Source organism: Apteryx mantelli, chromosome 9 (assembly GCF_036417845.1).
Source record: "Apteryx mantelli isolate bAptMan1 chromosome 9, bAptMan1.hap1, whole genome shotgun sequence".
NCBI classification, from domain to species: Eukaryota; Metazoa; Chordata; class Aves; order Apterygiformes; family Apterygidae; genus Apteryx; species Apteryx mantelli.
In genome coordinates this window covers 6508042-6530030 of record NC_089986.1, presented here as the reverse complement: position 1 = coordinate 6530030, position 21989 = coordinate 6508042, and the positions used below count along the sequence as shown (strand labels likewise).

The following is a 21989-nucleotide window of genomic DNA, read 5'->3' as shown; positions in this document are numbered from 1 at the left end:
CGTACAAGAAAAAGCATAAATGAGCCGTAGGCAAGCTGGCGAAGCCTGGGTCCCAGCAATAAGCACTGCAGGGCTGGCCCCGCAGTGATGATGCTCTTGGCCCCGGGTTCAGCCTCCACCTTCCCTTTCACCTCTGTGATCTGTGTGGCCTTTGTCAAATCATTTAACTGCTGCATGCTTTGGCTCACCAACTGCAAAATGGGGATAATATTGCTCCTGAACTGCACTATAGTGTGTTGATAAATGCACTTTAAGGTCTAGGCACAGCAACAGGCCAGTAAAAGTACAAGAGATTAGACTGGCTAATCATTTATACTGGTGGAGTCTAGCATGCTGTTCTAGCATGTAGGAGGCTGCAGTGTGCTGCTCTTTGATTTTTCCATCTAACAGCCAATATGTGATACTCTGACATATCCTCCACAAGGTGTTTCCAGTGGGAAGCAGAGATCTGCAAGTCGGTCTTTCCAATCCAGTGGGTCTACTGACAAGCTTTGAGCTGAGCTCTGCTAACCAGCGGAAGGAGACACAGTGCCTAATCCAGCCCCCACTGTTCAGAAAAAAACACAGGCTTGACTCCGTTAGCATTAATGAGAGTTAAATACGTGCTTAAACACTGCATCACTGGTTTGTGGGACCAAGGCTTTAGACAGGTGTATCATATAGCAGGGGGCCTCTTGTAGCTGTGATCCCAGTGCAAGCTGGGGACTTGGCCAGAGATGATTAAGAAATGCTTTGCCTTCCATGAGCTTTCTGCTCCAGGTACCCAGTGTACTCCACGGCTCGAAAGTAAGCTTTCCAAGCCAGAGCCGAAGCAAAAGCAGTCGGAGCTGCCACAGGAGGTGATGGCTGGCAATGCAATGGGCTTTCACGTTAAAGCCGGGCGGCTGGAAGTGTTTCCTTCGTTAAGGAGGCTGGTGCCAGGCCCCCTCTCCATCGTGGCCCTCCACCCAGGGGCCGCGCGCACCCTCTGGATTTCCAGCAGAGCAGCCAGCGAGCTTTCCCTGCTCTGGCCTTGGCCATCCCAAGCGCCTCGGCCAAGGGATGGGGCTGAATAAGGAAGGAAAGGAAGCACCACGAAACCGGCTCACGACACCTAACACAGGAGGAAGAGCAGGAGGGGCTGGGGAAGGGGGGAGGCATGGTCCTGGACTTGGAGGCCAGCACAGAGCCCAGAAACCACGGGGTTTGTGCTGGCGACAGATCAGAGCTGCAGCGAGACTGGAGCATTAGCGTCCGGGTCCTGCCCGCCGCGTGAGGCTAGCACTTGCACTACAGGACAACTTTCTTCCCCGACGCATGTGCGTGTGACGCCCAGGGGCTCTGACGTGCGCCCGTTTCAGCATCACGCAGCTGAGCTGGCGAGGGCACCCAGCGGCGGCCGCTGAGCAGGGAGGGCTGGAGCCCATCCAGACGGAGGAGCTGAAGTGGCAGGTGTCAGAGTTTCTCTCTCATAAATGCACACAGCGGTTTTCTTGATGAAAAAGCATTTGGGGCAGGCTAAAAGCAATGGAAGTGCCACTCTGTTCTCCATCTCTGGTGTCTAGATGGGCTTTCTCCAGCAGCGTAACCTGCACCCCGCTGGGAGTCCTGTTGCTTTCCTTTATCCCAGACCCCTCGTGAGCCACAGACTGCGTCTGACGGGCTGGGAAGAGTTGGGGGAAGAGTTGGGAGCTTATTACCCTCACCTGGAGGTGTGGGAGGGGGATTTGGTCCTGACTGGGAATTTCACAGTGTTCAAGGTTTCAATTTGGGATACTGCTTTAGGCCCCTCAGTTGTTTTCCAAGCCAAACTTGAGGAGCCCGTTAATCCCTTATCCCGCCAACCCACCTGTATGGAGGTATTTCACAGCATCTAACTGCAATGCAAAGAGAAGGCGCTTGTAAATGCCTCGGTATCCGCAAACACAGAGAGCAAATGCATACAATGGAAATGGTCAAAGATGTCAGCCGGAAGGACAAATATGAGGAAAACTTCAAAAAGCTCAGTCTCAGTGCCCCCCACCCTTTCCAGATATGTGGGCTTTCGAGGGGAATGCAGGTGCTGGGGCTGGAATCAATTGACGGATTAATGCAATGAACTTTTCGCCTCAAGTTAAAGTTTTACTCTGAAGCCAGTGCAAAGATTAGTGGTTTTTTTTCTCTCATCGTTTTTTTTTTCCCCCTCCTCTTCCTCTTTAGAAGGTGCATTTTATGCCCATGTGAAGTCTGACTGATTGAGAGCAACATCCAATGACTAGCAATAACTCAGCTACTGGCGTGAAAACCCTGACCTGACCCATCGGAGTTTATCTGGAAGATAATGGAATTAATCAGCTTCTTGACTGATTCAGACTTTGGTATCTCTGCTATGGATGCTGTGATCTGCCCCAGTGAGGTGGTTGCTGTCTGCTGATGATGTCAGGGATTACGAAGCCCGAGACTAAGCAAGTCCAGCAAGGACAAGCTGCACAGACCAGCTGAGACCAGATTTGCACCAACGTGCAAAGTGCATGACTACTAAGTCAAGCCAAAGGTTAACAATATTTGAGAACACAGAGATCAGCTGGTGGTGCTGAAAATGCTAAGCATTCAAACCGGTGTAGGTCTTTTAGTGAAAATGTATGTTATTGTAACATTCTGGGTAAGTTTACTGTGTTATGTCTCTGTATACACATAGAGCGTTCCCCTTCTTTAAATGCTCAGGATGCATACAAATGTGTGTGTATCAGCATTACATCTACTTGTTGAAGGGTATGTGTGTGTGTGTGTGTGTGTGTGTGTGTGTGTGTGTGTATATATATATATATATATAGACAGAGACCTGTATACATCTGTATTTGTTTATGTTTGGGTATATGTTGTATACACACAAAAATATATTTTAAAGCAGGTGCTAAGCAATATTTAAGTACAACATTTGTTTTCTAACTCCTTTGCTACATATGCTGGAAGGGCTTTTCCTGCTAAAAATCAGTGAGAAGGTTTGTAATTTAGCAAACAAATCCAACATAGAAGCCAAGAAAGGTGTTGAGGAACATCTTCTAGAAATAGGCTGTTAACACATTCCCAAGTCCCTGGCATGAAACATAGCAGTGGTTCTCAGTGTTGCAGACTGTTTGAGGAACAGGCAAAAAGCAGCCTTTTAGCTGGATCATTCAAATTTCACAGGTTCATTCTACGACTGTGCGAGTCTCCCTTTGCTTCGTTTGTCCCCTAAATACAAGGACTGGTAGTGACTTCTCAGAGCTGAGCAGCGTCCAAACAACCCATAGAAATGTTGGGAAGGCTTGGGTTTTTCATTAACTTCAGATACAGTCCCATCTTCCGGAGCACAAGTCAGTTTTGCCAATCATGCTCCCTCCGTCCCATTCCCGTTGTCCCTCCTTCTGTGCCTGAGCTCTAACCACCCTCTGGGAAAGCCCTCCTCAGTCCAGGACAGTAACTGCTCCCAGGAGGACTGCAGAAGACCCAGAGGATGGACAAGAAAAATAAAATGCAAGCGGAGAAGGTAACCAAGGCTCAATGGTATTTTTATACTACTATTTCTGAGGGAAATCAGCACAGAGCACTGGCATTTGTTGCTTGTGAAGACCAAAAGCAACAAGAAAAAATCTCCCCCTTCATTAACTGGTCTTTGAGATCTATGTACTGAGTGCTGGGGGAGAGGGGTTGGGGGATTGCTTTTTGTTTTAAGGCGTTCTGACAGCTTATAAGATAATTTTAGCTATGATGGAAGGAAATAGTTCATGAGAGAGCACTGCTGAAATGCACTCCCTTGGTCATTTTTAACCAGTTGTTCTGCCTCCGTAGGATTGCCACCTGCAGAAAGGCTGGGCACGGAGCAGTGCACATTCCTAGGGCTACTTACGTTTACTTATTAGAGCGTAGATGTGAATGAGTGCGCAGCGAAAGCGCTTTTAAGAGGCGGATGAGGGCGACTGCTCAGAGAGCGCCCGCGAGGAGCAGAGTGCAGACTGCTTCGTGCAGGGCGACGTGGCTCTGCTCTGGGGGCTGGTCCTGCCCTGAGCATCCCCCGCGCGCCTCCGGCTCCCCGCGAAACGAAGGAGGCGACCCCGTCTCCCCAAGCCCTCCCGGGACGTACCTCTTCCGCGCCCAGCCGCGCTGCGCGCCCGGCACCCAGGGTTTCGGGGCAGCGGCGTTGCGGCAGCGGGGCTCTGGGTGCCTCCTCCACCGCCGCCCAGGGAGCGGGGTCCCGCGGGGGCTCCCCCGGGGCAGGGACGGGGTGGCACGGCGTCCCCACCGCGGAAGCGCCTGGGGTTTGCGCGGGGGCAGCAGGGCTGGACACGGGGCGCCCGCGGGACAGCGCGGTGAGGCTGGTCTCTGCTCTCTCTTGCAGCACCTCACGGGAACGCTGCTGCTCTCCGTCTTCACCGCCGTGCTGGGCTTCTTCCAGTACGGCTACAGCCTGGGCGTCATCAACGCTCCCCAGAAGGTAAGCGCAGCGGGTCGGCCCTGCAAAACGGCACATCGCCGAGGGGTGAGCGTCTCGGGCAGCCCAAGGGGGTCTGGGTTTTAACTCGGAGAAGCATCCAGGAGGGCACTGTCTCTCTCCGAGGAGTTATCTCCCACGGTATAAAACCTCCATGATAAGTTAGGGCAGTGAGAAAGCTATCTGCATCCCTCCTCTGCCATCTGAATTTCTCAGTGTCGTTTTTTAATGCAAAAGCAATGCCAGTGCCCAGAGGGGCTCAGCGCCTGCGTTGGGGCTGCAAAACCCCCCAAAACGGGGCCGGGACGGGGGGGAGGCCACCAGGCTGACGGTGTTTCTCCTCTGCAGGTGATAGAGGCCCACTACGGGCGGGTGCTGGGGGTGGCCCCCGCGGAGAGCCTTGTCCTCAACGCCTCCGGGGCCGATGGCGGCACGGCTGGCCCCAGCCTGGCAGCGTGGGAGGGCTCGGGGAGCGCGGCAGAGCCCGAGGTGACGGCGACGGACACCGGCCCCCACCCCGTCCTCACCATGTACTGGTCCCTCTCGGTGTCCGTGTTTGCCGTCGGCGGCATGATCTCTTCCTTCACCGTGGGCTGGATCGGCGACCGGCTGGGGAGGTGAGAGCCGGCCGCGGCACCCGCTCCCGCTCGGAGACGCTAAACTCATCAATTCTGGTTTTCATAACTTCCTGGGAGCTGAGAGCCTGCAGCTGTAAGTCTGCATCAGCCCTCCACCTCCTCCCCAATCTCTCGCCAGGCATGCGAGTGACAGCACATAAATCCCCTTCTATTAATTTCAAATTATTACAGTCTAAGCCTTTTTGTTTGATTTTCCCCCCTAGAACTGTTTTCTCCCTGTAGAAATGCCTTTTGTACTATTTTTCCCAATTTAATGAAAAAAAAAAATCAAACCTCCAAAATATCATTCCAAACATTACAAGAGTCTGGCTTATTAAAATCCTAAATTATAAATCAGACTTTTTATTGTAACTTTTAGCACTGCAGACAAGAAATTGATGAGAAGCCTTTATTAACTTTTTAATTTTGTTCTATTTTTTTTGTGACAAAGGGAAGAGGAGGATAGTTGAATAGCATTTGCACAGGGTGTATAATATGCTTTTAGCAGCTCTGATTGCGCCCCTTTCATATATCTTTCCACGCACATGATCATTATTCTTTCCCCTGTAGCGCTGATTAACTCACTTGACATTTGCTCTGATTTTCTGTCACAATGCGCGCGGGACGGTGCGTTACTCCGGCTGGGGACACGCAGGCTGACGTGAAGTGTGCTTGCAGTTGGGTTCGACTGACAACAGATCGTGTGAATACTGGCAAAATTTTCAATAAGAGAGGGGTCAGAACTAAATGGCAAAGCAAGGGGCTAGGGTTTTTCCTCTCGCGATGCAGCTTGGCTGCCTCGTGCGCCGATCCGCACTAGCCCTTCTGCTCCGATCCTGCTTTTTGCCCCCAGCGCCGCTGAGAAATGCGGCGTGCACCTTGCGAGGCACATGGCATCGCCGTGCATCAGACACGCCGGTGTTGAGCAGGGTCACCCCCATCCCCGGGCATCCGGCCTTTCCTGGCAGCGCTCAGCCCCAGCTGGCGTCCACATGGTTTCCAGGCCAGATTGACAATCCCAATGTAGCTCTGCTGTTGCTGAATTGCAGGGTCAAAGCTATGCTGGTTGTGAATGTCCTTTCCATCGCCGGGAACCTCCTCATGGGGCTGGCAAAATTTGGACCCTCTCACATCCTCATCATCGCCGGGAGAGCCATTGTGGGCCTGTACTGCGGTAAGTCAGAGTAGGCTGCCGCAGCGTGCCGGCGGCAGGGCTGAGCACCCGCATGACATGAACACCCGCAGAGACACAGTGGGGGACACGCTACGGCCCCCAGCTCACCAGCTCCCGTCTGGGGGACAGGGACTTGTGCCCCATTGGGGACCCCAGTGGGTCAGGAACGGGCTTGTCCCAGGAGCCACCGGGAGAAGGGCTGTGCTGTGCCAAACCGGGGCTGCAGTTCAGGAGTTTCTCCTATTTTTTAATCTTTTTTTTATTTAACAAGGGGTTTCACATGTGGGAATTTCCCTCTTCCCATTCACGCCTGCCCTCCTCACTTCAAAATCTTTTTCAGAAGTATTTAGGTTGGCTCTGTCATGAAGTCAGTTTATTTTACTTATACTAGAAACTAGCCGTGCCTTGGTGAGCAGCACCTTTAAGGTTTGCTCTTGGTTGCTGTCGTTACTATAACAGTATGTTGTTATTCATGCTGTTTAAAATGTTCCCTAGATAACAGTACTAGCTATGGTAGTATTGTGGACAGGGGAAAGAGAAGACGGGAGGTTGATAAGGTGGACTTACTTTAGAATTACCTTAGAAGAAGAAGTCATTAGCATTGCCACTGGTGGGCAGATATAATACTCCCTTTCGAAGGTTCAAGACAAGATTTTGAAAGCTCTTTGGTCTGAAATAAGCTCTCTTAGTAGATCATTTCTGCTCTGTGCTACGTACATGTTCAAAAGTAAAGATCTACTGAACTGTGGTTCTGAATCAGAGCATATTTGAGCACTTTTTGCAAAGTGCCAGGCATTTCCCACTCCTGGCCAGGGAAAAGGGCACCTAGGGGTTCGGCAGGACACAGGAAACAGCACACAGGCTCCATCCTCCTTTCCAGCTTGGGAAGCTGTTTCTGTTGATTGCCAGGCTGCCAGCTAGAAGACGTGACGCCCGTGTATGCTCTGTGCAGGACTGTCCTCCGGACTGGTGCCCATGTACGTCAGCGAGGTCTCTCCCACGGCCCTCCGAGGAGCGCTGGGAACGCTGCACCAGCTTGCTATCGTCACGGGTATTCTTATCAGCCAGGTAAGGGGGAATATGCACAGGACCAGAGAGGGTATTTAAGTGATTAGGCAGACCCCAGTGACAATCTGAGGAAACCCTTGAGAAATCTCTTATAATTTCACCCCAAAACTGAAGGAGAGTTTGAAGCAATTTGCTTTGATGGGATTGAACTCCTACCTTGATTCAGAAGTGTCCTTACCAAAGAACACTTCCTCTCAAGAAATCAAAAATACTTCTGCAAACAATTTCTCTCCTTCCCTGCAAAGTTTTTGTGTGCGTCTCATCAGAGCCAGACTGGATCCTGAACATGAGGTCCTTCATATTCAGGTACTCAAAAATGGCTTTATCAGAAAAGTAGGAATGTCCCCATCAGCATTGTCCACTGCGGCAGGAGTCTCAGGTACATGGCAGGCTGGCGTATAAACGTACCTGGAACCAACACATCCAGAAAACTTATAATAACCACAAAATTCATCGTATTTGACTTAGCCAAAGAATATTGCTTACTGTTCTTTTCTGGAAAAAACATGGGAAAAAAGATTGTAAGGTAGGTTCTGCCTCCTTCATTAGCTGTGAAAATACAAAAAAAGATTTGCAAATAGTTGAAAGAAAAAGTTTGCCAATGTTTTGTTTAGAAAGCTCATTTCAATTTTAAAGTACTCAACCTCTTTGGAACACCTATTTCAATACTATAAACACACACACAAAGCAAAGCTGGAGTTAGCATATTTGCTGAAAGTCAACTCCAGATGCCATGTTGCAGCCCCAGAGTTCACTCTGTGTTGGTGCATCAGGCATCCACTGCAGCATGAATTTCAATTTGAGCTCCAGACCTTGTGGAGCTCCTTAGGACAGATATGCAGGCACACCGGAGATTTGCATTAGCTAATTCTGATTCTGCGAGAAGCAAGCATGGAGGAAGCAGAGAGGAGAGCTTGATAAGGAGAACTCAAGAGGGCTAAATTATATCCTTATATATATGCAGGTGTCAACACCAAAGACACACAGATTCGTGAATACAGGAGGGTTTTCCTCAAAGTGCATTCTATGACATTTTTTCTCCTGTTTGTTCTCCTAAGAACAATTACAGAAAGAAAACAACATTGTACAAATCCATAGCCCTAAAAATCCAGAAGAACAAGGCCTGAGGAGAAAATATTTCATCTGCTTGTCTATATTTGCCAAGCTATTTACACAGAGGCCTAATTCTGGCTCTATTTTACCATTTATTGTGGAGCCTTACAATTAGACTTTCACCAGTGACTGGTATCTGCAAAGTCACATAGCAGTGTAGATGGGACAACATGAACGTAGACTAGCAAAGCAGCATTAACCAAACAGCCGCTCTCCGGCTGGCCAGACACAGGTCTCCAGCCAGCATCAAACTCCAAAGATGAACTCCTGCCGCCAGCTGCACAGGTTATGTGTGGCTTTGCTGGAGTGCAGTACTGAGTTACTCCAAATGGGCAGAGGTGTTTCAGAGGCTTGTCCCACAGCACAGCTAGGCCTGTCTATGCCTTGTTCATGACATTTTATGCCATCTGCTCATTTCCTCATTGTAAACGTGTATCATAACTAAAGAAATCAAATTGTTGGGACTGAGAAGAACTAGTTGCTTCTAGTTCTCTTCCGCGTTGTCACTTAGAAATGCCACAGTAGTCAATCAGTTTCTTGTTCTAAAGTGTAAAATATATCAGCTCCATTCAAACATGACTCAATTATTCCAGGTTCTTGGACTAGACTTTCTGCTGGGCAACGATGAGATGTGGCCCCTGCTCCTTGCTCTGTCTGGTGCGGCTGCTCTCCTGCAGTTCTTCCTGCTCTTGCTGTGTCCTGAGAGCCCCAGATACCTTTACATCAAACTGGGAAAAGTGGAGGAAGCTAAAAAAAGTAAGACACAATTTCTGGTTTTGTCTGTAGTTGTTTTTACACTATTAGCCTCCAGAATTAAACAGGAAAAGGGAAAAGTCTGGCTGAGTGCATACACTTGTAAGTGGGTATAGTTGTTCCATCCCACAGCAAGCACACTCACTGGAGGGATTTTGGACACCCACATATATTCACTGACTAATGCACGAGTGCTTATATGTTACTGCTTATGTTGTGAGCCTTATTTTGTTACTCCTTTCCATCAAATGGATGGAACAGAGTTTTCCGATAAAACCAAAACTGCAGTTTGGGGGGAAATTACCCCTTTCAAAAAGAGCTTGTTCTGAGTAAGAACAAAATAGAGAAATCTGAAATGTTCTGCAAAATGAAACTTTAGTGGAGGAAAAAATCCTGCTTGAAGATCTGCCAGAAGGTTTTGTTCTGTTTCATAATTTTTGACTTCTTTTCCACTTCATTGTCTGGGTGACAAGGGCATGTTTCTGGGATATGCTTTGATTCTGGCAAATCAATTCTCCTTCCTCCCTCTCGCCACCCCTCAAAATCTCTGTTCAGTTGGAAAGGTTTTCAATCAGGTATAAAACAGACACCTTTCAGGGGACAGCTCTTCTCTCTCCTCAGTGTTATTCACAATTACACTGGAAATCCAGAGTGGTTACCGCAATAGCTTATACATCTCCCAGCATGGCACCTCTTAGCTGGTTCCAGCTGTCTCTACAAGCGATAAGAGCAGTCAATGGTAGGAACCAGCTGAAAAGTGAGATGAAAAGCCAGCACTGATTAAAACAGGGGATGTCCACATGCTTAGGGGCAGGTAGCTGCACGCCTGTGCTCTGAGCTGCCGAAGTATAAATTAGCTCTGGACCAGGCACTGTTAAGATATGTTTGCATGAGACTAATAAACATTACTGAAAGATGAGGCTTGAACCTGGTGTCTCAGAGCACACTAACATACAGCTGCACCTTGCCAAGCAGACACATTTAGGGGCTTCCCTGGGCCATTAGCGAGCAGTTGATGTGCCGCAGGAGTCCTCAGAGCTGGAGTTTGGGAAGTACCCACCATTGTCCATTCAAATGGCTTACCTTGAGCTTTGGCTAGAGAGACTGCTCTTGTTACTGTATTCCTAGCTCGCATTTTTCCCTTTGAAAATAAAACAGTGATCTTCTTTTTCTTGAGGTCTGAAAAGGCTTCGAGGAAACTGTGACCTGATGAAAGAGATTGCTGAGATGGAAAAGGAAAAACAAGAAGCTGCCAGTGAAAAGAAAGTCTCCATAAGGCAGCTTTTCACCTCTTCAAAATACAGGCAGGCAGTCATAGTGGCGCTGATGGTTCAGATATCCCAGCAGTTCTCAGGAATCAATGCAGTAAGTCTCCCAACATTTCCCTTTAAAGAAACCCACACCAAGCACAAAAAGGCAATTCTGGCTCGGTCCAAGCACGGGGGCTGGATATGAACCTTTGCTGTGACTTCAGTAGCTTCTAGGTCACCACCATCAGCATTTAAGGAATTCCCCATCGTTGAGAACAGCTGTGGGCAGATAGCAGGGTTGAGACGGTGTGACAGAGTTCTGCGTAAATCCACTAGCACAACGGGTCCATGCTGACTACTTCTATGGCCCTTATTATACCTGAATTTATCAGCAGTTTGCTCTCTTTAATGGCTATGCGCTCACCCATGGAGAGTCCAGAAGAGCTATTCTATTCCAGCCTTTGCAGCACCTCCTGAGATACCAGAAATTACCATTTTACGCATGGGGGCACAGCCTACTTTCCAAAAGTGACTTACATTTTTGAAGGTCTGGTGGCAGCTTTACAAAGGTTGGCCCTAGAAGCCTCTATCCCACTAACTTGCAAAAGATTAAGAGCATTTCTACATTGCAAAGTAGAACACCATGCAGAGATGACCAACCTTGTGGAGACCTGATTCGGGACTATGTGGCCTCACGGAGCCTGGATTCCCCAGCCCGACACAGTGCCCAGCCTCACACACCAACCACTGGGTCATGGAGCCATTTAATCCCATCCTTAACTTCCACAATATAGCACCTTATTCTTTGAGGGAAAAGAGAAATTTGAGTCATTCCAATGCAGCAAGAATATTATAAAATTAATTTAAAACTCAGACGTATTAACATATTTGTCTCCAACACACTCTGCTGGTGACTGGCTTTCAAGATTAAACACAGAACTACATGGAAGAAAACATTTTTAAATGTGCAAATGCCATAGTTCAGGAGGGGAATTTCAGTGGGATTTTAAACTCCCTTAGGCTCCTTTGAAAGTTTCAACTTTAATTATTATAACAAATCATTAAAAAGTTGAAAAACTAATCATAATTAAATTACTTCAAATCTCAGCCAAGCAAATGCAACTCTTCCCTCAAGAGGACAAAAAGTTCTACCAGCCTTGTTATCTAATCCTTTATCCTAATGTATTTTGATAGATCTTTTACTACTCTACAAACATTTTTGAGAGAGCTGGAGTTGATCAACCAGTTTACGCAACCATTGGCGTTGGAGTCGTGAACACAGTCTTCACTGTTATCTCTGTAAGTAAATATTTCTGGCCTAGATTACAAAAGCAAGTAAAATATAATTTTATTTTAAAACAAGATTTTATGCTGGACCTGGGACTGGGATTTGCAGTTTTGCAGGGTTGACCTTGCACACCTTACTCTCAGGAAAAATCTTTCTTTAGCCATGTCCCATTTGAAAATCAAGCCTTGAAATACAATTCATTGCTATCAAACAGCGCTGCTAAATACTCCATGAATTAAAAATGCATTACCATGTTCAGCGAAGCTCAGGTAGCTTGGCATTTCCAGCAAAATAAAAGATACCTTTGAGACTGAAGTTCTGCTGATCCTATTTTCATCTGGGAACAGGTAGGTGCTTTGGGTTGTGGCGGGGAAAGTCAGCTGCCCACAACCTCTCTTTTTACCTATTGTCTTCCAAATTTTCTTCTGTTTTTACATAGCACCTACCTGAGTAATATCTAGAGGCTAGTCCACACTAATAAAATTAATGTAGCACCCGTCCTCATCATATCTAGGCATAGCTCTGTAGCAGTAAAAGGATGCTTTCAGTTTTCACAGCCTTTCTCATCATTTGTCACTCTCCAGAGAGTATTAACACAATTCCAAACAGCAGGCAATTATTTTTTAAAGTGGCCATTATTATCAGAAGAGCAGGAAATACCAAGCCAAACCACTTCCCTCATATCTCCAGAGAGCCTTAGGGAGCAAAGGCCTTTTACCCACCATGAAGCAGGACTAGATGCAAGGTAGAAATACACAGCTCTAAGAGGTCTTAGTCTGCCATAAAATGCCGATGAGATAGGAGTTCTCTGGGTGTAACTGCTTTAGAGAAAGTACACCCAGCCCCTATAAAGAAGATGGTATGTGTTTATTGTGAAATGAGGGACCTAGGCTGTGTGGCTGCCTGGCTGGAAGAGATCTGCCCCTAGCTTGTCTGTTCTCCTGCAATTCAGTATCAGCCACGAGTGTGCTGTACTTGCAGGCTGGGGACGTTTGCTCTTTGCTTCTTTTGGCACTTAAAAATTATCTACAATTTGTCAATAAATGACAGACCCTGATCAAAAGGCATGTCTGCAGAACCACTGACAGTCGGGAGGCCCTTGGCAAGGGGAGAAGGGATTGCGAAAGCTTGCTGTCTGCAACTTAATGAGTTAGCAGGATGAACTGCCTCCAGAAAAAAAGACAGTCTCCTAGAAGCAGAAATCATCTGCCATAATTTCAGGAAAGGAAGACTGAATTTATGGCCACAGGTGTCCTTCAGAGGGGAAGGCAAGGAGCAGGCAGCTTCGGAGGCTAATGCATGGTATCTTACAGCAGGCTAGGTGCATTGCCCTCTGGAGTTAGCTACAGCTCTCCATTGGGTGAAGTGATTGGTTCAGACTTAGATGTCTAAAGTTGGGTGAGATGACTGGTGTCCCCCAAAAGATGCCAAGAAGGAGCAAATTAAGTCTTGTGCTACCAAGGAAGGAAAAAAAGTCTGGAAGCCATAGGAGGAAAAAATCCTGTTTCCAGCTGCCTGGACCAGGCTGTAGCTACAAAGCTTTCCCTGCCTAGTACAGGCATTGTGCAAAGGCATGTGATGTGACTTCCATCATGCTATATTTTGAAGGCTATTTCCAAACTAGTGCAAACCCTGTGACTTTATTCTTCCTCAAAAAAAGAACAGTGGGAAGTCCTTAGAGTTTGGAAATGCATGAGCTCTGTGTATACATGGTTTTGCCTTGCCCTTGGCAGGGCAGCTGTTTAATATGCCTCCCCAATAGGCATATGCAGAGTTTCAGCTGTGACTTTTGGAAACCGGCACATAAATTTCTACCATGTGAGCTAGGACAGCAGCAATGCTGCCTGGTAGTGGTAGTTGTCCACTGCTAGTAGTGGTAGGCTGTTCATTGCTAATAGCCCTGAACGAACTTCCTGAAAGCAAGGATGCCAAAGACTGATTTGCTGCCTGTGTTTCTATAGGTCTTTCTTGTGGAGAAGGCAGGGAGACGCTCCCTATTCCTGTCTGGTTTGATGGGTATGTTGGCAAGCGCTGCGGCCATGACAGTTGGACTTGTACTCCTGGTAAGCGTTTCTCTCCATTTTTTTCTCCATGGTTTGTAAACAAGAGAAGACAAACTACCCCTTAAACTGATTGTTTTGCATGTTCATCTCAAGGAAGTTTGGAAAACATTTGTCCTTAGAAAGGACAGTTCAAAATGCCCATCGGTGGAGTCATCTTGGGTTACAGCAGTGCCTGAGGGGGTTGCTCTCTCCAGCCCCATGATACCCCAGTGCTCATTTAACCACTGCTAGAAAAAATGTGTGCCTCCTCCCTGAGCCCTCGGACAAACTCAATTCTCTCTTACACATAGCTCTGTGCTATTCCCACAGGGTGATCTCACACCTGCTAAGTAAACTATGGGTGTACCTCCACATGCAAACACTGTGTGCCCTAAACCCTCAACTTGTGTCTCTCTGGTTTGGTGCATAGATGCTAGACTGGTATCTTACCTTAGAAAAAGGTACAAATTGTTCCTTCAAGCCCCCAAGAGAGAGGTAAGGGTGTGAAGGACACAGGGCAGTGCATGAGAACAGGTAGAGAATGGAGCCAGCCCCTACTAAAGTCAGTTCCAAACACTGGCACAAGTTCCTGTCATGATGGAAAATAAAGCAGTGGGTGGCATCCTCAACCCTGTTTATTAATGACAACATCATTTAGCCTCTCTGGCTGCTCTGCAGGTAAGGAGAGGGTTTGAAGATGCAACTGCGCTGATGTAGCTGCAAACTGCCACCTCCTTCTGCCAGCAGCAACAGTGGCACTGTGCTCAGCTGGTTCTAGGGGCACAGCCAGGCAAAACCACCCCTGCAGAGTTTGATCAGCTTAGCTTAACTGCGAAATCACCAGCCAGATGACACAGATTCACATGGGCCAGATGCCCAGACTGGTCAGCAGAGCACTCAAAAGCCACCTGAGTATGTGCTACCCAGGTGTCTGCTCGTGGAGCCCATCCAGAGAGGTTGCACAGAGCCAGCGGTTGCACCTCAGTTGTGGCTATGGCCCCAGGCAAGCTCTGGTTATTGCTGGTGGGACCCAGGGTAATACAATTCATATTAATGGTGCTCCCATAGACTACCCCAGCACAGCAAACAGCAGTATCTAACCTGCTGCTGTTCATCCGCTAGGAGCTTTATTTATGCATGTCCAGTCCTTTTCCCTGCTTGTCTGTGTAGGAAAAAATTTCTAAAAGAGAACCGTAATTAAAGTAATTAGTGCTAATTAATGAGAGTCGTGTTGGGACTGTAACACTGAATTCACTCTTTTGCAGAGCCAGTTTGCCTGGATGAGCTATGTTAGCATGGTCGCAATCTTTCTCTTTGTCATTTTCTTTGAAGTCGGGCCTGGGCCCATCCCCTGGTTTATCGTAGCCGAACTGTTCAGCCAAGGCCCTCGCCCTGCCGCCATTGCAATCGCTGGCTTCTGCAACTGGACCTGCAACTTCATCGTTGGAATGTGTTTCCAGTACATTGCGGTAAGAAATCCTTCTAAAACCTTACAAATAAATGACTCGTGTGATCCCAGTGCTGGGTGAGGCTTCCAAAGCAACCTAGCAGGATGTGCATGTACCTCCCAGATATCCAAATCCCTCTGAAAATCTTAACCATCTGTGGTACAAACGATAAGTAAACCCTGCAGTGCTCATGGTGGTTCCTCTGTTCTCACTTTTCCCATTGCAGGATCTGTGTGGACCATATGTGTTTGCGATCTTTGCAGCTCTGCTTTTAGCCTTCTTTCTGTTTGCGTATTTTAAAGTACCAGAAACAAAAGGAAAGTCATTTGAAGAGATCTCAGCTGTGTTCCGCCGCAAGAAGCGCTCAGCCACCAAAGGTGCCAAAGCCATGACTGAGCTGGAAGACCTGAGAGGCAGCGAGGAGGCCTAGAAATCACAACGTGCACAGAAAGAAGGGATTAAGCATGGACTTCCTTTAAACACAACGGAAAGAACCTTAGGCAAAAGTATCATTTCACAAAAACCTTGCAGCTGACAAACCAGGAAGATAAACCAGTCTGATGCCTTCTGGCTGCTGTGGCTGGTAACGTTTGCGCCTTAGAGCTGCAGGAGCTAACCTGGTATTTTACTCTAAAATACTCCATATACCTGGGCTCCAGAAAGAGCCACAGGAAAGAACGGAAGGAATGTTACATGTACATCTTCATGCCCCACTGAAACAGCCCAGTAGGATAATGAACTTATTAGCTGGTCGAGCATATAAATTTAACATGGTCGTAAATCAGACGGAACGAAGGAAGAGGGATTGGGTGATTCTGTATTCTTACGTTTTCACCTTTTCTTCTCGGGTCTGCTGCTTCCTTCTGCTGAGTGATCTGAAGCCTTGGAAACCAAGTGTTACTGTAGTGGTGTTATCAGCACAAAGCACTGATCCCGTTAGGTGCTAAGCACGATAGACAGAGCAAAGTCCTCCTTACTCTTACCTGTACAGAGGAAGAAGGTAGATCCCATTTGAATTGGTTGGGATGCACCTCACTTACTTTGCTGTCTAAGCATCATGGAAGGGGTGCCCAATCTCATAAGAATTTCTTAAGTCCCAACATGTTTGAGGAGAATCTTAGAAACTCTGGCTGTGTTGAAGTGCACTGTTGGTTTTTTTTTTGTATTAGCCAAACTATTTAACTGCTCTTTCCTCTCAGAAAAGCTCTCTCCCTTATCCTCTCTCCCTTATCTCTGCTCCAGCACAAGTCACAGGCATGCCTGTGCACTCCTGACCCACAGATGAGGACACCCGAGTCCTGCTGCCATCCAACACAAGGTGTGACCATTGCTAGGTCATCTCCCTTCGCTGCTCCTCCTTCCTCACCCTCTTTGTCTGCCTTCCCTATTCAGGCTGAAAGCTCTTTCAAGCAGGGTCTCTCTCTCCCCTTTTGTACAATGCTTAGGCCCATGGGACTCCCCTGTACCATAACAATTCATAATAACCCAAAGGGTAAATTGGTACAGCACCATTAACTGCAAGACGCTCTACTGATTTGAATCCCGCTTTGCACCACTGACAGTTTTGCTGGCTGGGGTGTGCTTCAGCAAAGATAGCATGCAAGGAGGAGGTTGGTTTGTTTCTGTATCTTTATTTGTGCTCTTTTTGCTTCTTTATGAGATACCTGCATGTGAGAAAATCAAACTGCAAGGATTTTTCTTCCTTTTTGGGTGATATGATGGAACAATTGTAAGAGCCTGCTATTTGCTTGAGCTTTAAGATTGCATGTTCTTTGTTGTGATACCAGGATACTTTCTAGCAACTTTCTCAGGACAGAAACCCATTATTTATTTAGTAATGAACACTAGCACTGCTCAGTCCCTGGGAGCTCACAACGACTAGGTGAAGCAGTAACAATAGGGTAACAGAGGATCAAACATAATGAAAAGCATCAGAATAGATGGGCCAAGGAGGATGCATTTGGCCCCATTGTGTGCACTGAAGTAATGAGACTGCACCAAAGGCTTTCCTGAAGCGACTGCCGGATTGTACTAGAGAAGAATAGGGTCAATAGAGAACTTGGGGCTGAAACTGTACATGTAGAGTGTGTAAAAACCAGGACCGTAGGCTGCAGTGTACAGAAGAGAGCAGCAGAGCTGGGACACAGGCTCTGGGTCAAACTGCCCGAGTCTGTTTACAGCACACAGGTTTCCTGGGAAGTGACTAGCTGAGATGGCAAGCTCAGAAGCTCTCCGTGGTGTCTATTGCAGGTAGTTAAATATTATAATGGACTTTCTGAATGTAAAAAAGGAAAAACGAGAGGGATGGGTTCTTGCTTTCAGCAATGTCACCTCTGTCTGTTACATGAAAGTGACAATGAACAACATCTATGTCATGTCTTGGCTTGTGCTGCTGTTTTTTCCCCCTATACATCTCAGACATATGCCCAACTCCAGATGGGAGGTATCTCCATGGCAGGATATGTTTGCTCCATAGGTGGCATCTGCTATGCAGGCTCTCAGCTAAATCCTTTTGAAATGCACGGTCCAGAGGTGAGACCGCAGGGCTGGGAGTCAGCAGTTCCGGGGCCAAATAGCCCTGGAGCCGGTCGGAGCTGGCTCCCTGAGCCGGGATGAGCCCTCCCTGGAGATGTACCTACTTCTAACCCCAGCCGTCCCCACCATCCACCTGTAAAACCCTTCTGCCTGGGGCAACACATTCTCTGAACACACACATGCATGCATAGATGTTGGTACAGTTTAATGCTTTAAGCTTAAAACCATGCTGACCTGGTGCCAGGCCCACATCCCTGTGCTCCTCCTGCGCGGTTTCCTCCCATGCCCTGGCAGCGAGGTGCTGGCTTGCACATGGCAGGTCCTCACCTTCCCCTTGAGCCCGTGCTCCCAGGTCCATCTTCCTCAGAGCCAACGGCTCTACAGCGCCAGCCTGCCCACGGACTTCTCCAGGGTGTTGGCCCTGGTGCCTTGCTGGGACTGAGAGGCAGGAGGAGCATTCGGGGAGAAATCTGTCCTACATGGACACATGGCAAAGAAGGAAGGAAAAATCAAGCTTCCCACATGCCTTGGAGCAGAGCAGGCCTCTGGACTCACAGGGGCAGTCCTGAACCACGGCAGAAAAAAGATGAGCGAAGGCTCCGAAACGGCCCGTGCGTGCAATATGAGGCACAGGTCAGCGGGAGAGCTGTGCTGCTGGAGAGGGGAGAAGCAGCTGGACAGGGAGCAGGAGGAAGAGGAGGAGGAGGAGGAGGAGGAGGAAGAAGAGATTACCATCGCCCCATTGCTGGAGGACGAGGGAGCAAGTCAGTGCCTCTCCGTGACACACATGCAAGTTAACTGAATATTTTAAAGAAAGATCAAGAGGATTAAAGAAGAAAACTAGTTTCATCAGAATAACTTTTTTCTGTAGAAACAGTTTAAGCGAAAGTGTTTAACCAGCCCTAATTTCAAGAACCCCCCACCAATCCCCATTCTAAGTGGATTCTCCTTCACACTTTGATGCAGATTGTTTAACATGAGAAAGGATGTCCAAAAACTCTTCACTAAATTTCCGCTGAGCTTCATCCTAAAGCCTGAGGGGTGTCAGTCAATGACACTGCCAAGATGGGCTAGATTCAGAATTAATAGCTCAGCAGTGAGGGGTCATTCATTTAGTAACACTCTCAGCCAGCCAGTCTGGGTTTTCCTATGTATTACTAAATGAACGATAATAAAAAGCTGGATTCAATTATTGTAATGTAGCAAATACATTAGTTTAACAAAAACCACGTACCGATAGATATATTCCTGAAGTTCATGTAACATCTACCCAGGGGTTCAGAGGCAGTAAAATGGTTCTTTAAAAGCAGTTATCAGCCGAAAGCCATGCGTATGCTCAATCAGGCTTTCTCTCCTTAATTTCCCCCACACCTCTGGGAAGCTTTTGGCTGAGCTATAGTTAAGACCATGTAGTTCGAAATAGGAGCCTCAGAGGTAACAGACATCAGATACCAATAAATTTTGTGCCTTTTTTTTTTTTTTTTTTTTGCACCCCATCTGCTTTTCTCTGGTCTGCTGCCAGCACCCTGTGAATCCTGCAGGCTAACGCGATGCCCCCCGCGACCGGGCGGTGCTGAGTTTCGGGTCTTGCTTCTCGGACTCCTCAGCAGCCGCGGCGGCAGAGGGAAGCAAGTCTTCTCTGTCCGGGCCGAGCGGGACCTCCCGGAGGAGATCCTCTCCGGCTTTCTTCGGCCACAATCGGACAGCGCTCCTTTGTGCACTTTACTATTATCGTTTCATCTGTCTGTAAATCCCCCTGGGGATGAGGCTCTGCTCCTCCTGGGGGGTTTTCAAATCAGTTTTGCTAACGCTTGCAGCGGTGCAGGCTGCAGCACGGGAAAGGCTGTGCGGGGCTCGTCGCTGCTCAACGCTTTGGCTCTTCCGTCCGTGCCAGGGCTGCTGCGTAAGGATTATCTCATAGGCCGGGCGAGACTATCGCAAGTGCGCTTTTACCTTGTATGGCGATCGCTGCAGGAAAGGGTCACAGGAGCTGGTTAAATCTGCAAGCGTGTTTACTTTCCTCTTGTCACAACAGGCCGGCAATTAGGACTGCTACGCTTTATCTGCCCTGGCTACATGCAAGCTCCAGTTAAAACCTGTTCTTGAGATACACCTTGTTCAATCATTATTTTTATCTCTCAGTGTTATAGTTCTACTAATTTGCTAATCATTAAGAAAATTCAAAAGACCAAGTCGTACTTATTAGCTAAATGGTCATTGCACTTTAGTTAACATGCAAAATATGTTGCCATAGTGTGGTTAGCTAATAATGCAATACAATTAATAATCCCCGAGAAAGCATCTTGTCAGCAAGAGCTTTGGCGGTGTTTTCCTAATGTGCTGAGATGATTGCCATTAGGACTTTTCCGCTGTGTTAGACAAACAGCTAACAATGTCCACTTTCCCGCTCTCTAAGCATAATTTTAAAATTAGTTTGACTTCCTTAATCCAATAAACTCGGGACATTTGGCTCCATTAACGGTTTCCATACTAATTTATCACAGATTTTTCTGCCTCACTTCAACTTGTTTTTCATCATTTCCTTGAGGAGAGGTAAACTCCATCTCCTAAGGCAGAGAGCTGACGAGGATGAAGCTGAACCAAGTTATACTCAAGTATATATACTCGCTCATATATATCAAGTTATGTATTTGGGGGCCAACTCTTTGAGGTGCGGGGCATTTTCTGAGGCTGAATGTCCTTACTGAAGTCAATGGGAGCTGAGGAATTACGAGGCAGGACATCGTCCTGGGTCCACAGCACACGTAAGCATGAGGTGTTTTCAAGCAGCTCAATCTCCTTGGCACAGTCACACCACTTTCCTTAACTCCAATGCTGCTCTGGGAGCGCAGATCCTGATCTGGATCACATGTGTCCGGCTGGGCCACTGTGCAGACCACAGAAGAGGTACAGGCGACCGTGCAGCAGGTAGAGGCAGCACTGCAGCTGGTTTTCAGCATCCCAGGGCATGCAGCCACGGATAACTGTAGGAACTATCCAGGATTCTGGGAATCCAGCTCCCGAAGCCAATGCAAATGCGAGATGAGTCACTGGCACTGCATCACTGTCTTCGTGGGAAGCAGGAGGTGAATGGCAGGATTAAAGCAGTTCCTGGAGCAGAGCGGGGTGCCTGTGGCAAGGTCACAGCACAGGCTCCTTAGTCCAGTAACACTACGCAGAGAGGTTGTGTGGGGGACCTCGGAGGGTCTGCCAAGCACAGCATCATCCTGTGCAGGTGCAGATCATCCATCCCCTGCCTCTTATAGGTCCCAACTCAATCCAGAAACCAGAGTTTTACGGTGAACCCTCGGCCCCAACAATCAGGACACACCTGCGAGATCTCAGGTAAGAGAGGTCAGCGATTAAAACAGCTCCTTGCTAAAGTCAGAATAGGGTTGTGTTTACATTGCTTTGCTCATGATGAGTTATTTCTAATCTCGTGACCTAAGTCTTGCTGAATGCACCTTCTCTTTACTTCACTGAGCTGCTTACCTAGCGTTGAGGGGGGCGAGGATGGGTGACTTGTTCGTTGATGCTCTGTGACTGTCCCTCTCCCAGCCAGCCTGAACGGCTTTCCTCCCGCTCCCTCCTGCTGTCCTCGGGGCTCCTAGGCCACCGTCTCCAGATGTCCCAAGACGCTGCTGCCCTCCTTGACGTTCTCCGGGAAGAGTCATCCCAGTGCAGTACGGCCGGCAGCAAGCGAAGCACCAGCCAAGTACCCAGAGACCGGAGGCGATATCATCTAGGCTACACCCAGGCTCACGTTGGTGTCAACATCACCAGCCAGTTTGCTGGAAGCAAGGGTATGTGTTTACCTTCAAGCTGGCTCGGATTCATACTGCCAAGGCTAGGCTTTCACAAGGCATTTTAGGGCATCAGATATTTCTCCAGAACATACTGGTGTTACAGCTACAACTCGCTTTAAACCTTCCAAAAGTTGCTTTCTAACCCCTGATCGTTTCTGCGATCCAATTTATATAAAGAACTTACAGAGGAGAGCCGAAGTTTGGTAATATACTGAGTCTCCTAAAAAGAAAGAAAATGTGTGTGAGCCAGCTGCATAACATTCAAAGCACACATGAACAGAAGGAAAGGAAATATATTCAAATGGAAAAGGCCATGATATTTACAAATATGCTTTGAAATCGAATTGCTATTGTTCTGTAGAAATGTGGCATAATCACATTAGCACTATTATGAAACACATTTTAGAAAATAAATGTTGATTCATACAAAGGAATGATGCCTGCAAGCTATGAACTGATGAAGCTG

General features: G+C 47.7%; 1 protein-coding gene across 3 annotated transcripts; it reads left to right on the top strand.

Annotated features, from left to right (window-relative positions):
- The first annotated feature begins 4340 nt into the window (after positions 1-4340).
- Positions 4341-17788, top strand: SLC2A2 (solute carrier family 2 member 2). 3 transcript variants are annotated; one of them, XM_067301419.1, is made up of 10 exons: positions 4341-4432; positions 4778-5046; positions 6096-6220; positions 7173-7288; positions 8995-9157; positions 10332-10519; positions 11599-11703; positions 13654-13755; positions 15000-15203; positions 15409-17788. In XM_067301419.1, exons 2-10 carry the CDS (start codon positions 4958-4960, stop codon positions 15610-15612), a joined length of 1296 nt encoding a protein of 431 aa, XP_067157520.1. In that variant the 5' UTR covers positions 4341-4432; positions 4778-4957; the 3' UTR covers positions 15613-17788. The 3 variants fall into 3 exon arrangements, with proteins under 3 accessions (XP_067157520.1, XP_067157519.1, XP_013800675.1); XM_067301418.1 differs by lacking the exon at positions 4341-4432 and having other exon boundaries at positions 4887-5046; positions 15485-17788; XM_013945221.2 differs by lacking the exons at positions 4341-4432; positions 4778-5046 and having other exon boundaries at positions 6166-6220; positions 7130-7288.
- Positions 17789-21989: the final 4201 nt, after the last annotated feature.

What these genes read in the sequence shown, in the direction of transcription:
- SLC2A2 (XM_067301419.1), top strand. Translation starts at nt 4,958, where the DNA reads ATGTACTGGTCCCTCTCGGTGTCCGTGTTTGCCGTCGGCGGCATGATC. An exon ending in ATCGGCGACCGGCTGGGGAG is followed by an intron (nt 5,047 to 6,095) that starts GTGAGAGCCGGC and finishes GCTGAATTGCAG; the next exon opens with GGTCAAAGCTATGCTGGTTG. An exon ending in CATTGTGGGCCTGTACTGCG is followed by an intron (nt 6,221 to 7,172) that starts GTAAGTCAGAGT and finishes TGCTCTGTGCAG; the next exon opens with GACTGTCCTCCGGACTGGTG.